Consider the following 15,534-nt stretch of genomic DNA (forward strand, 5'->3'; position numbering starts at 1 on the left):
GCTCTGAAGATGCCCAGGCAATGGCGGACAGTTCGGCCGGCTTGCGGGAAGGAGCTGCGAGGGAGGCGACAGAGGGTTTTTTTGAAACTCTCTCCCCATGGAGTCCCTCAGGAGCCAACCATTTCTCCCACAGAGGGGCTCTCGTACAGCCTTGGGAGCGAGGAGGGCACGGCAGGTGGAGGGAATACGTCCCTCACCCAGACTCAGCAGACACAGTCTCTGTGGGGATCAACTGGGCCATTTGGGCTCCACAAGTGGAGCGTTTATTAAACCGTGCCTCTCCCTTTGCAGGCCTGCCGGGAACGGGAAAGTTTTTCCTCAGAAAAGGGAAGAGAAAAGGCTGAGGTGATTCCCAAGAGCGGAGCTGAGGAGAGCTGAGGGGAGCTGAGGGGGAGAGCTCCTGCTCCCTCCTGGTCATGTGACCTTTTAGGCGGGAAAATCCACCTGGCTGGTTGGGAGGGGGAGGAGCATCAGGAGAAAACCGAAAATTTTTGCCTCAGAAAAGCGCAGAGACAAAGCTGAGGTGATTCCTGAGAGCGGAGCTGAGGAGAGCTGAGGGGAGATGAGGGGGAGAGAGAGCTCCTGCTCCCTCCTGGTCATATGACCTTTTAGGCGGGAATATCCACCCGGCTGGTTGGGAGGCGGAGGAGCATTGGGAGAAAAACGAAAATTTTTGCCTCAGAAAAGCGAAGAGACAAAACTGAGGTGATTCTCGAGAGTCGAGCTGAGGAGAGCTGAGGAGAGCTGAGGGGGAGAGAGAGCTCCTGCTCCCTCCTGGTCATGTGCGGTGATTCCCAAGAGCGGAGTTGAGGAGAACTGAGGAGAACTGAGGGGAGCTGAGGGGGAGAGAAAGCACCTCCCGCCCCCCCCGGTCATGTGACCTTTTAGGTGGGAAAATCCACCCGGCCAGTTGGGAGGGGGAGGAGCACCCAGGAGAGTTCTGCGCAGGCACCGTCCCATGAGCGCCTGCGCAGGACACCAAGTGGTAGAGCTGGGAGATAAAGGAAAGGAAAGCAGTTTCCACCATGGAGCTCCACGGGATACCAAGGACCAGCTCTCCCAGAATGCAACGAAAGCACAAAATGCACGCATCCAGGCAGGGAGAAGGCAGCCTGGATTGGGGCCAAATCCTGGATTGTGCGTGCAGCGAAGGGGAGCTCCCTCTTTCCCCCTGCATAGTGGCCCGGTGGCAATTTTGTGGAAGCCAGCTTCTCTTGACCCGTGCCTGTCGCTGCACTGGGGCCTCCATTCAAATCAATCCCTCCTCCCCCACCCACCCCCTGCAGCTCCCTGCTGCCCCTAAAGTCTATGTCAGGGGCTCAATGCCCGACATCACGCGGCATGGCTGGATGAACTCCTGCCCTCCATCAGGTGGCAAAGCAAACCACTTGGAACAGCCCTCCCGCGGCTGCTCAGTTGTGGAGCGGCCCCAGCAGTCATCCCACCTGGGCCGCACCCTCCGCCAGGAGCCACGGGGTTGGAGTGGGCGGCCTCCTCTCCCCCCGCCTCCCCCCTACAGCCCACCCAGAAGGGGATCAACCTGGGACCCCAGAGATCTCTGCTAACCCCTCTGGTCTGCTGGGCAGTCCTGGAATAGAGGCCCTACCTTCATGGGTCGGTCAATGCGGCGGCGCAACCCACGCATCCAATGCGCCAGGCCCGAGTAGTGGCACATCTGCGGGGGCAGGAACGGGTTCTTCTTGCTCAGCTCCTTGTTGACCAGGGTGAGCTCCCGGTTGAACATCATGTAAACGTCCACCGTCTTCTTGTCAAAGGTCCGCTTGATGGCCTGGCAGAGGGGCAGGAAGGAAGGGAGAGGAGGAGGAGGAGGGGCTTCCCTCTCTCCTCTGGCCTCCGACTATCTTCAGGCCCCCAGAACCTGCTACCCACAGACTCGAGGGGTGCAGCAGAAGCCAGCCAGGTGATCAGGGACAGGTGAATGGAAAAAGAGACGGGCCAGGAGCTCACTGTCTCAGCTGATCATCTATCAGGGGTCTGCAACCTGTGGCTCTCCAGATGTTCATGGACTACAAATCCAATTGGCCATGCTGGCAGGGGCTGATGGGATTTGTAGTCCATGAACATCTGGAGAGCCACAGGTTGCAGATCCCTGATAGCAGTTTTGCTTCCTGCAGCTGGTAGGAGCTCTCCAGGGTGTGAGTCTGGCCACAGTCTTTCCAGCACCTTCTACCTGAAAGCCTAGAGCCGTGGTGGTGAACCTTTGGCACTCCAGATGTTATGGACTACAATTCCCATCAGCCCCTGCCAATTGGCCATGCTGGCAGGGGCTGATAGGAATTGTAGTCCATAACATCTGGAGTGCCAAAGGTTCGCCACCACTGGCCTAGAGATACCAAAGCCTGGCCCAGGACCTTTAGCGCTCCCCAACTTGAGCCACAGTCCTTCCCCTGGTCCTGAGAAGCAGAGCTATTTTAGGGCTACCTGCATGGGGAATATCCACAGAGGTCTACCAGTGGCTACTAGCCATGGGGCCTAGAGGGAACCTCCAATTCAGAGGCAGCCAACCTCTGAGTCCCACTGCAGGGAGACAACGTCAGGGGAAGGCCCCAGCCTCTGTGCCCTGTTTGTTGAGTCTGCCAAGACCACAGTGCGAGACAGAACACTGGAACAAGGTGGACCACGGCTCTGGTCCAGGATGGTTTTATAGGGAGCACCAAGGTATGTTCTCAGAGGTCCTCACTGGTTCCTTCACATTCCCCAAGGATGAGCCCCATCCTTCCAGGGTGCACATAGAATCCTGGGCTGAGCCTCAGGGAACAAGCACGGACTTAGCCATACCTCCCGTGAGGACAAGTGGTGGAAGATGTCCTGGATCTCCACACCCCGCTCGACGTCCTTCGCCGTCTCAAAGGCAGAAGTCATCAGGTTCTGGGTCATCACCTCTAGATCTTTGACTCCTGCGCGGAAGCTGGAGGTGCGTGAAGCAGACGGATACAGTGAGAAGGGGAAATGGGCAGTTCTCTGACTGGACAGTCCCACTGTGGGGGCTGCCCATCCTCCGGAAACAAAGCTCTTGCTCACCCCCTCCTCCTGCACTCTCTCGTACCCCAAAGCAAGGGCTCTGAGCAAGCAAGGGGGAAGCCGCAAGCCCGTTGCTTCAAGCAGCCGGGGACGCCTCTCACCGGTTGAAGTCCTCGTGCCGACAGGTGTTCTTCACGTCCAGGATCCTCCCTTTCACGTTCCGAAGATTGTTGAGGTGCTTGTGGAAGGTCTCCTCAATCTCCAGCAAGCTCCGAGTCATCTGCGGAGCCCGGTGCCCAAAGAAGCAGGGCAGCGGAGTCTGCTTGCCATCTTCCCAGCGACCAAAGTGCCGCTGGGCGTCACAGACCTGTGGGCAAGAATGCTCATCCGTCATTATCCCCGGGCCTTCCCTCCCAACCCTCGCCGGACTGCCGCCTGAGGCCTCACACAGACACCCATGTGGCCGCCTTCTACTGAATTGTAGCCCAGGTACATCGAGGCTGGCATTGCCTTTTCAGATTGGAAGGCTCTCCAGCGTGGTGTGATAGTTTAGCCAGCGTGGTGTAATGGTTAAGAGCAGGTGCACTCTAATCTGGAGAACCGGGTTTGATTCCCCACTCTGCTACTTGAGCTGTGGAGGCTGATCTGGGGACCAGATTAGCTTGTGCACTCCCAACACACACCAGCTGGGTGACCTTGGGCTAGTCCCAGTTCTTTGGAGCTCTCTCAGCCCGACCTACCTCACAGGGTGTTTGTTGTGGGGGCAGGGAAGGGAAAGGAGATTGTCAGCCCCTTTGAGTCTCCTTGCAGGAGAGAAAGGAGGGGGATATAAAGGGGGGAGGGAGGGGTTGAAGCCATCTGTAGTCTTGGTTTTATGTATTATTTTATGTAAATTATATATTATGATGTTTTAAATTGTTTTATCATTGAAGGACACCGCCCTGAGCCTTTGGGGAGGGCGGTATATAAATATAATAAACAAATAAATAAATAAAATCCAAACTCTTCTTCTTTGACTCAGACTGGCGGAGGATCTCTGACAGAGGCCTTTTGCATCACTAAGGAGCAGGTCTTTTTAACTGCAGATGTCAGGGATTGAACCTGGGGCCTTTTGTATGCAAAGCAGAGGCTCTGCCAGTGAGCCACAGCCCCCTCCCTATCCTGGGCCTACTCAGGGAATGTTTTAATTGTTGGAGTGTTTACACCATATGGAAAATTGTATGAAGTTATTACAGGGTAAAGGGTGGTGTCATTCTGATGTTATTGTTATGTTTTATGTTGGAATCCGCCCTGGGGAATCGCAAGGGGAAGGGCGGCCTATAAATAGAATATAATAAAATAAATAAACCAACACTGTACAAGAAGAAGAAGAGTTTGGATTTATATTCCCCTTTCTCTCCTGCAGGAGACTCAAAGGGGCTGACAATCTCCTTGCCCTTCCCCCCTCACAACAAACACCCTATGAGGTAGGTGGGGCTGAGAGAGCTCTGAGAAGCTGTGACTAGCCCAAGGTCATCCAGCTGGCGTGTGTGGGAGTGCCCAGGCTAATCTGAATTCCCCAGATAAGCCTCCTCAGCTCAGGCGGCAGAGCGGGGAATCAAACCCGGTTCCTCCAGATTAGATACACGAGCTCTTAACCTCCTGTGCAGAGATGGGAGGTGCCCCCCACTCCAGTCCAGGCAACAGATCCAGAGGACGTTCCAGATGGGGGTGGGGGTGGGCTGGGGGGCAGCACAGTCATCACCAACCTTTATTTATTTTTATTTTTATTTATTTATTCGATTTTATAGGCCGCCTCATCCCCAAAGAGCTCTAGCCTTCCTGGCCAGACCATCTGCATAGCTGCAGCCCCCACCCTAGCCTTCCACAGGTGATGTCACACCCACCTCCAAGAGGTCCTTGCAGCGCTGGACGAAGGCATCCACCTGGGCAAAGATGCTGGTCTGGTCCAGGACCCAGCCCTTCCCGGAAAGCCTGCCACGGAAAGGAGGGACGCAGTTAGGATAGGCCAGGGGTAGGGAACCTTTAACACTCAAAGAGCCATTTGGACCTGTTTTCCACGGGGAAAGAAAACACTTGGAGCCGCAAATAATTTTTGACATTTAAAATAAAGATAACACTATATATATAGGGTTTTTTTTAACCTTTTACTCTGTTCATTCTGAGAAGCACATGGATGCGCCTGCCCTGCTGCCTGCAGGGTGGGCAAGGATGAAGCCGGCTGACTTGGCCCTTGCCGGCAGCTGAGGAAAACACCTGCCCAGGCCTCCTGAATCGGGCGCATGGCGAGTGAGGGAAGCCCAAGGGCGTGGGCCCAGCCGATCGTGGGCAGTTGGTGCGCTTGCCCTGCTGCCTGCAGGGCGGGCAAGGATGGGGCCGGCGGCTTGGCTCGTGAAGCCACAGTGCAAGGGCAGAAGAGCCGCATGCGGCTCTCGAGCCGCAGGTTCCCTACCCCTGGGATAGGCTGACCAGACGTCCCGCTTTTGGCGGGACAGTCCCGCCTTTAAACAATTTGTCCCACGTCTCGTGGGTTCTTCAAATTGTCCCGATTTTTGGGAGGCTGCTGCACTGCCTTCTGGGGCGCAAGGCAGTGCAGCAGCCTCCCACGCGCACGACCGCAGGAGCACGGCCTTCTGGGGCTTGCCATTTGCCGCCCTGTCACAGCGGCCGCTTACCCTCCCCCGTCCCGGTTCACAAAGGTGACCATCTGGTCACCTTAAGCTAGGAGTGCCGATACGCTCTGCTCCGGGCCCTCCAGCTTTGTCGAGCCTGCGGGGCTCTGACACGGAGCGGCGGGAACAATCACAAAATGGCAGCCACAGGAGGTGGAGCCAGTCATAATATGGGTGCTTGCAAGAGGACCACAAAGTGTCATGGGGTGCGGTTATACACCACTCTAATGACAACACTTGACATCCCAGGAAGAAGCTCTTGTTCTAACTCTCCCGCTTTCTCAGAAGCACTTGGCGGGTGCCAAGTGAGATGTTGGGGGCATCCACAGGCCCTACATCAGGGACTGGAGCACCTTCCTTACGAGGAGAGGCTGCAGTGTTTGGGACTCTTTAGTTTGGAGAGGAGACGTCTGAGGGGGGACATGATTGAAGTCTATAGAATTATGCATGGGGTAGAAAATGTTGACAGAGAGAAATTTTTCTCTCTTTCTCACAATACTAGAACCAGGGGGCATCCATTGAAAATGCTGGGGGGAAGAATTAGGACTAATAAAAGGAAACACTTCTTCACGCAACGTGTGATTGGTGTTTGGAATATGCTGCCACAGGAGGTGGTGATGGCCACTAACCTGGATAGCTTCTTTAAAAGAAGGGCTTGGTCTAGATTAATTGATGGAGGAGAAGTCGATCTATGGCTACCAATCTTGATCCTCCTTGATCTCAGATTGCAAATGCCTTAGCAGACCAGGTGCTCAGGAGCAGCAGCAGCAGCAGCAGCAGAAGGCCCTTGCTTTCACCTCCTGCAGGTGAGCTCCCAAAGGCACCTGGTGGGCCACTGCGAGTAGCCGAGAGCTGGACTAGATGGACTCTGGTCTGATCCAGCTGGCTTGTTCTTATGTTCTTATGACTCCTGCTCTACATGTCTGGGGCAAGGAACTCTGGCCTCCGTTCATTTGGCAACCATGACCATGCATCGGGAGGAGAATCAAAGGATCCAGATAGGAGAGGATCCACTGGATTTACAGAGGGGAGGAAAAATACACACAGAACTTTCACCAACTATGGCGGAAGGTGGCCCGCCTCCCCTCCCCAGCCTCTTTCTCTCCATGCCTCTGTCTCTCTCTCTCTCCACCAAGCAAGTGGGCTCTGGAAAATCATCTAATCAAAGAGGCCCGGGAAGACACGGGGCCTCGCCCCGGGAGCACAGCTGAAGTGCCTAATCCACGCCCGGCCGCGGCTGCCTGGCATCAGCACGGGGCTCGCGTGAACGAATGTCTTTATATCTTTTATGATATTGATCCGGCCCCACTAATTTAAATTTGAGGCAGACAAGTAACACTTAGACTTAATTGTCAAGGAGCAGGGACCCACTTAAGCCTGACATTCCTAATCATAATGATGGATTATGTTGCATTATTTCTGAAGAACAGCTCGGGGAACTGGGGAGGAAAGAGACTGTGCTGGAGGAAGCCAAGTGAGGAGGACTGGCTGCCGGAAGGGCTGGGGACAGGGGACAGGGGGAGTCCGGGGGGGCTTCCAGAGGGCAATGCTCAGCTCCGCTCTACAAACACAGAGGGTGCTGGTCAGTGGTGGGATTCAAATAATTTAACAACCGGTTGTTTACAAGCACCATTTTAACAACCGGTTCTGTCGAAGCGGTGCGAACCGGCTGAATCCCACCACTGGGTCTGGCCTCCTCACAGATCCACCCTTGCAGCCAACAAGGGGTTCACAGAGCCAGGGATGGCACGAACTACCCATGTTCGGTCCCTTGAAGTGGCTTGAGAGGTTCACTGAGCCAGATCAGGAGGGGCTTGCCTCAGCTGGCTCGCGGGTCTGAAAATACCTCTCAAGGCAAGCATCCAGAGGTGGGATCCAGCAGGTTCTTGCAGGTTCCTAATTAGTAACCTAAGAGTAGGTTACTAATTATTTGTGTGTGCCGAGAGGGGGTTACTAATTGGCGATTTTGCCATGTGATTTTGGCCTTAGTTATGCCCCTCTCAGCAGTAGCGCACAGAACTTGAAGCAGTCTAGCAGGAGGTGCACCGGCGTGCGTGGCAGCCTGCGCCTGCGTGCATTCGTTTCCCGCCCAAGGACCAGCGCAGCGGCTGCATCCTTGCCACAGCCCTGCCCAGGAATGCCCCGCCCCCGTCGTACCCTGCCCAGCCCCATTGGCGCTACGCCACAGTTTGAATCCCACCACCATGGGAACCTGTTACTAAAATTTTTGGATCCCACCACTGCAGGCATCCCACCCTGCTGCGGACTTGCCAATCCAGGCACCACCACCCTCCCGCCCCCCCAGAGGCTGAGGTCACTCCCTCATGTGATCTTCTGGCACTGGGATCCAGCAGTTGGCTGCCTCTGAACGTGGAAGGGGACATAAACCGTGTGATAAAGATGCCGCAAGCACAGAGACGGAAGAACTGCAGGCAGTTGCCATCGCTGGAAGCTGCTGGGGGGAGATTTCATTTCCCCTGGGGAATGCACACATCTCTTCCAGCTCAAACACGCTCCAGAATCAATACCAATCCAAACACCCGTGGCGACAGAGGGATTAAACGCACAGACCTCCGGCAGTTCCTCCCTCTTCCAAAGGAGCAGAACTGAGGGCATCCAAGTGAGTCTCGTGGGCAGTAGGTTCAGGGCAGACAAAATAAAATACTTCTTTACATACTGAGTGATTAAAATATGGGATTCACTGTCAGAGGGTGCAGTGACGGCCACACGCAACAGGCAGCTTTAAAGGGGATTAGACAGATCTACAGGCGGGCAGGGGGGGGGGGAGATAGATCTACCAATTGCTACTACTAGCCACGGTGGCTAAAGGGTATCTCCACATTTGGAAGCAGCCAACCTCTGAATCTTAGTGCCAGGAGGCAACGTCAGGGGAAGGCCTCGGCCTCTGATCCCTATTGCTGGCCCTAACTGCTGGGTGAGATGGGGGGTGCAGGACTACATTGGAGTCCTGTGTTCTCAGTCTCCTGGAGTAAGCCATTGATTCTCAAAAAAGGATATATAGAAGTTAGATAGAAAAAAAGTGCAGAGAAGTAAGCTTGAGGGATGATTGGGGGGGGGACTGGAGCGCCTTCCTTATGAGGAGAGGCTGCAGCGTTTGGGACTCTTTAGTTTGGAGAGGAGACGTCTGAGGGGGGATATGATTGAAGTCTGTAAAATTACGCATGGGGTAGAAAATGTTGACAGAGAGACATTTTTCTCTCTTTCTCACAATACTAGAATCAGGGAGCATCCATTGAAAATGCTGGGGGGAAGAATTAGGACTAATAAAAGGAAACACTTCTTCATGCAACGTGTGATTGGTGTTTGGAATATGCTGCCACAGGAGGTGGTGATGGCCACTCACCTGAATAGCTTTAAAAGGGGCTTGGACAGATTTATGGAGGAGAAGTTGATCTATGGCTAACAATCTTGATCCTCCTTGATCTGATTGCAAATGCCTTAGCAGACCAGGTGCTCAGGAGCAGCAGCAGCAGCAGAAGGCCCTTGCTTTCACCTCCTGCATGTGAGCTCCCAAAGGCACCTGGTGGGCCACTGCGAGTAGCAGAGTGCTGGACTAGATGGACTCTGGTCTGATCCAGCAGGCTAGTTCTTATGTTCTTACATGGGCCCTCATTGGTCTGATCCAGCAGGGCTCTTCTGACGCTCTGAATCCCTCTTGCCAGCCGCCTTCGCCTCGCTGAGAAAACTCTCTCCACCCCACAAGACAAGCCAACTTCCCCAGCTCAAAGCAACCCGCATTTGCTCCCTGGCCACAGGGAGGGCACCCGCCTGTCCAGCGCTCCCTCTCACCCCAAGGAGCAGATGTCACTTAAGTTCGCAAGGCCAGCCAGGACCGTAGATGCACAACCAGGAAAGCCCTGGAGCAGAACCAACCTGGCGGTGAGGCCAGGAGAAGGCTGGGTTCTGTTCTGAGCACTGCAATTCCCCCAGACGAGGTCCGTCCCAAGCCCTGCTCTCTGGACTCCCGCTTGCAGGGATGAGGCAGACGGGGCCTTCTCAGTGGAGGCACCGCTCCTCTTACTGTTCATTAACTGACGTTCCAAAACATCCCTTTTTATCCTGGCTTTCACTGGAGGGGTTCACCTTTTCAATGCCGTTTATATGGTCCTTCTGTCCTGAAGACCGTCCCGTGTAAGCCGCTTTGCACAATTTTGCTGCGCTGACACTATGATGATGCGATATTTTCCGGGCCATTTTATTTGGTGAGCTGCCTCTGGCAGGTCTCCGTTGAGGCCGCCCATCCATTTCCGACCTCAGCATTTCCCGTAGTCTGGGGAAGCCCCCGGAAGGCCGACTCCCCCCCCCCTCGCCACACCCCAGCCCCTCTTACTTGTTGTGCATGTGGGCAGCATACAGGTAGCACTCCTTCCAGGAGGACATGCAGGAGATGCAGCCGCGGAGAGTCTGCCTGGTGGAAATGACGTAGCCCTCGAAGAGGCGGTCCAGGGCGATCTCTTTGCAGCACATCTGGATAATCTTGTTGCTCATCTGCAGGGAAATCTGGCTTGATTTGCACGAGACCTCGGCGCAGCAAAAGCATTCCCCCGTGGAACTTTGCGCGCGCGCGCAACCTTGCCGAATCTGGGCTGCTACTCGTGCAAAGCGATTGTGCGCGCACGTCAAAGAAACGGGTCGGTGGCAAGGCCGGCTTCAACTATATGCTGCATTGTCGAAGGCTTTCACGGCCGGAATCACTGGGGTGCTGCGTGGTTTCCGGGCTGTGTGGCCGTGTTCTAGCAGCGTTCTCTCCAGACGTTTCGCCTGCATCTGTGGCTGGCATCTTCAGGAGGGAATGCTGCTAGAACACGGCCATACAGCCCGGAAACCACGCAGCACCCTATATGCTGCGTGCTCGCAAGCAAAAAACTGGCACTGTATTTAAACCTGGCCTTCTGGGCTCTCTCCATCCCGTGCTTTCCGCTGGCCAAAACAATATTGCCAAATGATCCGTTCAGCAAAGAGGGGCAGCCTCACCTTCCGGAAGAGCGCCGTGATTCGCTCTCTGCTATTATAGTATGGGGAGTTGACCCACACGATCCGGACCAGGCTGATCAGGTAGGGCAGCTTCTCCGGGATATCTTTGGGGTGCAGCGTGGAGAGCTCCCGGAACGGTTCTTTCAGGATAGACAGGAAGCGCAGGTTGGACTGAGCCTGCTCCGACCCATCCTGCAAGCAACGGCAAAGAGGCGTCAGCCGAGCCGCTGGGGCCCAGGACAGAAGGCGCGGCGACTGAGAGCCCGCCCCCTGGCTGATATGGGACAGACCTCAGCCCTTTCTAAGAAGGAGACCCCACTGCTTCTTCCAGGGACCTGGAGGGTCCTTTCCCGGCGGCAACACCACCTGGATGCCAGCCCAGCACATTCACCTGGATCTGTTTGGCGAGTCGCTGGAACGGCAACACGTAGGTCGATTTGGAGAGAGTCAAGACGGTTTCAATGTGTCTGACTCCCTGCTTGCAGAGCTGCTTGCTGATTTCAGACAGGTCCGTGCACCGGTTCCTCCAGAACTCGATCTCTTCCAAGGGGCCCGAGCTCTCTCGGCTTTCGATGGCTTCCTGGGCCCTCAGCACCTCCTTGATCTGCCGGGTCCAGTGGATCATGGAAGCTGGAAGCAAAAACCAAATAACTCACAAAGGATCCTCTAGTCCAGGGGCACACCCAGAGGTGGGATCCAGCAGGTTCTCACAGGTTCCCGAGAGTAGGTTACTAGTTATTTGTGTGTGCCGAGGGGGTTACTAATTGGTGATTTTGCCACGTGATTTTTGCCTTAGTTACGCCCCTCCTCTCAGCAGTAGTGCGCAGAACTTGAAGCAGTCTAGCAGGAGGTGCACCGGCGTGCGTGGCAGCCTGCGCCTGCATGCATCCGTTTCCCACCCAAGGACCGGCGCAGCGGCTGCGTCCTTGCCACAACCCCGCCCCCAGAATGCCGCGGCCCCGGAATGTCCAGCCATGCCCCTGTCGTGCCCCGCCCATCCCCATTGGCGCTATGCCACAGTTTGAATCCACCACCATGGGAACCTGTTACTAAAATTTTTGGATCCCACCACTGGGCACACCGCCCTAGGGGCATGGGGACAGCTTTGTGTAGTGGTTAAGAGAAGGTGGATTCTGATCTGGAGAACCGGGTTTGATTCCCCCCTCTTTCATCTGAGTGGCAGAGCCTTATCTGGTGAACAAGATGTGTTTCCACTCTCCTGAATTCCTGCTGGGGGACCTTGGGCTAGTCACAGTTCTCTCAGAGCTCTCTCAGCCCCACCTGCCTCACAAGGTGTCTGTTGTGGGGAGAAGAAGGGAAGGGAGCTTGCAGGCCACCTTGAGTCTCCTTGCAGGAGAGAGAGAGGCGGGGTATGAATCCAAACTCTTCTTCTTCCCCCTCCTCTGGAAAAGGCCCTTCAAGTGGCCCTCAGACTATTTGGCTCGGTTTATGTGGGCAGTAACATTTGAGCATCAGGGCGCAAGCGAGTCTGGCATGTCTGACTCTCGCATTGCTCTTCCGCACACGCACCCAGCCACTCCATATGCGAATCACTGCGGCTTTGCTGAACGCCTCGTCATCCCCGCTCTTTAAATATGGGAATTTGGTCGCCGTGTCTGGGTTGGTGCAAAAATTACCTTCTACTTTGTGTTTTGTTGTCTGATGGATCCCAAATGCTTCGCCTCGGAGCACACTGGCGAGGGGGGCAGCCAAGAGGAAGGGGAGACCCACACGTCTGTCACAGGGGGAGCCTGAAACAACGGGGTCCCCCAACACTGTCGGATGCGCAACAAGGCCAAAATCAGAACCCCGCACCGAGGACTGGCTGCACCTCCTCAGAAGAAAAAGTCTGATGTGATGGAAGCTAACCAAGTTTCCCATCTCCCCTCACCTCCCCCCCACTCGCCAAATGGAAGAGGCTAATAGCGGCAGAGCAGCCATCTAGGAAGAGTTAGTATCACAGCGTGGAAGCTACAGTTCCTGAGCCAAATTACAGGGGTAAGACAATCACACAGCCCAGGGATTAGAATAGCCAAGTATCTCTAAGTGCTTGATAACAGCTGAGGTTTTAGTCACACAAGAGACGACCCTGAGGTAGCCAATTGGATGCTTAACCCAAGCATGCCTCGCCATGCAAAATACCCAGCCATGGGAAGATTTTTTTTTTAATGCGCGCAGCACATCACAGGCTGGGCTCTGCCAGCCGCACGGGGCTCTCATTACGGGACATCATGTGAATTTTCAAATCCTCCATCTGCATTTGGCAGTGGGAGTTTTCTTCAGAAGGCTTTTAAACTTTAAAAAGGGGGACTCGTTTCCACATTGTTTAGAACAAGAGTCCCCAAAAACTCTCATTCAGATATGAAATTAATGTTCAAGCCGTATGGGTCACCTTCCTTTGTGCCTGAATCATTTTTCCCCTAATCACAAAAAAAAGGAGGTCTCTCCATCTGAATTCCGCCCGCTTCGAGAACCAGGGCCGGCCGCCCAGAGTCAGGGCTTCATTCAGCCCAGAGAACCGGTTAATTATTATTACCTGTTGTTACTAAAAGCCTTTTATTTCCCTCCACTGTAAAAGCTGGTATTAACAGCAATTTATGTAGCATTACGAGCAAGGCAGATGGAGGAAAGAACCGACTGTCCCACAGCCCAGAAAACAGGGTGGCGTGGCGGACACGTGCCACGCGACTGCAAACCCAGGTTCTGCAGGTCACGGGCACGCTTGCGCAGCCGAGCCGGGGCTCTCGACCAGGCGGTCGCTCCACACGGCTCGTTCCGGTTACGAGGCGCGCCGAGCGCCATTCGACGGGTTCGCTTTCGGAATGTAATATGCAAACATCCCTCCGGCGGTGAGGATATAACGCAGGCCGGGCAAGGGGGGGGCCAGCCCGCTCTCCCAGTGGGGCCCTGCTGCCAGGAGCGCGAGGTAGAAATAACTAGCAATGAGTCACACCTTTGTCAAGGCTCTGCCTTATTACACCTAATAGAGACACGTTTGCTGCATAATTCAGTCGACATCTTTTCCCCTTGTCCGTAGCGAGGCAATCAATTAAATTTATGCAGGGCGGAACAAAAGAGCCTGCCACTCTCGATCTGGCTGGCGATTTCTCTGGCCAACCTTTCGACCTGCAGGGCAGGGAGGGAGCCCTACGCCCAGGGGACACAACGTCAAGAGGCTGGACAGGTTAATGCGGGGGTGGGGGGGAGGCTAGGCCTCAAGGCCCGAGGCACACATGGCAAAGAAAGGCACATCTTTCTAGGCTTTCAATACACATCGAGTGGGAGGGGGCACAATTTAGAGTGTGGAAAGGGAGCACAGATGGCGGGTCTGGTTCCCCACCACCACATTACTGCTTATCTCCCAGATGGGAGGTTCTTTGGGTATCAGAGCCCAGATGAGGGTAAAATGACCCGGGCATGGGAGAATCAACACTGATCCTGGCCCTGTTGCCCTTGAAATGTCACCCCTGCCCTCTGCACCCCACCTGATTGGGAAGGAGCCAATCACATCGGAAGGGGCATGGAAGTGGCCGGCCCCTGTTGCAGTGCTTGTACAGGGCCTGCGCCAGGTCAATCCCCAGCCTCCTTGGTTAATGAGTGAATGAGGGTATAGCTCAGGGGTCTGCAACCTGTGGCTCTCCAGATGTTCATGGACTACAATTCCCATCAGCCCCTGCCAGCGTGGCCAATTGACTGATGGGAATTGTAGTCCATGAACATCTGGAGAGCCACAGGTTGCAGACCCCTGGTTTAGCTTAATGGCCCAGCCTCTGCTTTTCGTGGGGTAGGTCCCACGGTAAATCCCCCAACATCTCCAGTTGAATGGCCAGGTGGCAGAGGATGTGAAAGACCCCCCACCTGAAGTGCTGGAGAGACGCTGCTGGTCGGAGTCATCCAGGAATCCCAGTGTGGTATCCGGGGGTACCTGTCACGTGTTTTTAGAACTTGGGTGGTGCCAGGTGGGGATTTTGACCTGGATAGCCCAGACTAGCCTGCTCTCATTGGATCTTGGAAATGAAGCAGGGTCAGCCCCGGTTAGTACTTGGATGGGAGACCACCCAGGAAGTTGAGGGTTGCTACAGAGAGGCAGTGGCAAACCATCTCTGAATATCCCTTACTTTGAAAATCCTACAGGGTCCCCATAATCCGGTTGCAACTTTGATGACACTTTTCAGCACCGAGGCTTCTGATTGGCTGCGAGGATTTTTTTAAAACATGGCTTTGAAGCAAAAGGGACTTCACTGTGGGACCGAAGGGGAGCTGTGGCGGCCATTTTGTGGCAGCCATTTTAAGGCTGAATACTAAAGGCGCCCCCAGCAGGCTCAAAAAGTGTTGGGGGACCCCTGGAGCAGCCGGGACTGACCTTGAGGGACCAACGGTCTCACTCAGCATCTCGTGTTCAGACATACAACCATCTGGCAGCAGAGTTTCACGGGGCTCAATTCTTCTTCATTAAGGGAAACTTTTACCACAAAAGTTGTCGGGAAAGAGAGGAAATGGGTGGTTCCCGGTGGGAATTTTCCCCTACCCCACGCCTCTGAAGTGCACTCAGAGGTTAAAAGCGGTTCCTGAAGAGAAAAGGGGGGGGGGGGGAATTGACTTCTTTGCCTCCTAAAGCACCTGCCTTGAGGCAGATGAACAGATTGGAGTACGAAGGTCATGGCCTTCCCCCTAGGCACATGGAAAAGCTCTCACAACACATGGAAAGAAAAGGCCAGGACAGATCTCTAAAAGAATCCCGTTCCAGATGGATATCAATTTAAAAAAAACTATTTTGGGTGTTTCATATTCTCTTCCACCTTATCACCCTCCAAGGCTTTCCTGACGCTTTCCAAAATGAACACCAGTTCAGGTTGTGCCTGGGTGTATCTCCAAGGGGCGAGGC

General features: G+C 54.7%; 1 protein-coding gene across 1 annotated transcript in view; it reads right to left on the reverse strand.

Annotated features, from left to right (window-relative positions):
- The window catches only part of DNAH2 (dynein axonemal heavy chain 2), a 139,805-nt gene that overhangs the window by 105,466 nt on the left and 18,805 nt on the right, over positions 1–15,534 (reverse strand). Inside the window, exons 7-13 of the mRNA XM_048517805.1 lie at positions 11,041–11,279; positions 10,650–10,841; positions 10,006–10,163; positions 4,869–4,956; positions 3,144–3,349; positions 2,800–2,929; positions 1,607–1,789 (exon numbers count right to left, since the gene is read on the reverse strand). Of these exons, the coding sequence (XP_048373762.1) occupies positions 1,607–1,789; positions 2,800–2,929; positions 3,144–3,349; positions 4,869–4,956; positions 10,006–10,163; positions 10,650–10,841; positions 11,041–11,279 (1,196 nt within the window). The remainder of the gene's footprint in view (positions 1–1,606; positions 1,790–2,799; positions 2,930–3,143; positions 3,350–4,868; positions 4,957–10,005; positions 10,164–10,649; positions 10,842–11,040; positions 11,280–15,534) is intronic.

Source organism: Sphaerodactylus townsendi, linkage group LG15 (genome assembly GCF_021028975.2).
Source record: "Sphaerodactylus townsendi isolate TG3544 linkage group LG15, MPM_Stown_v2.3, whole genome shotgun sequence".
NCBI lineage: Eukaryota > Metazoa > Chordata > Lepidosauria > Squamata > Sphaerodactylidae > Sphaerodactylus > Sphaerodactylus townsendi.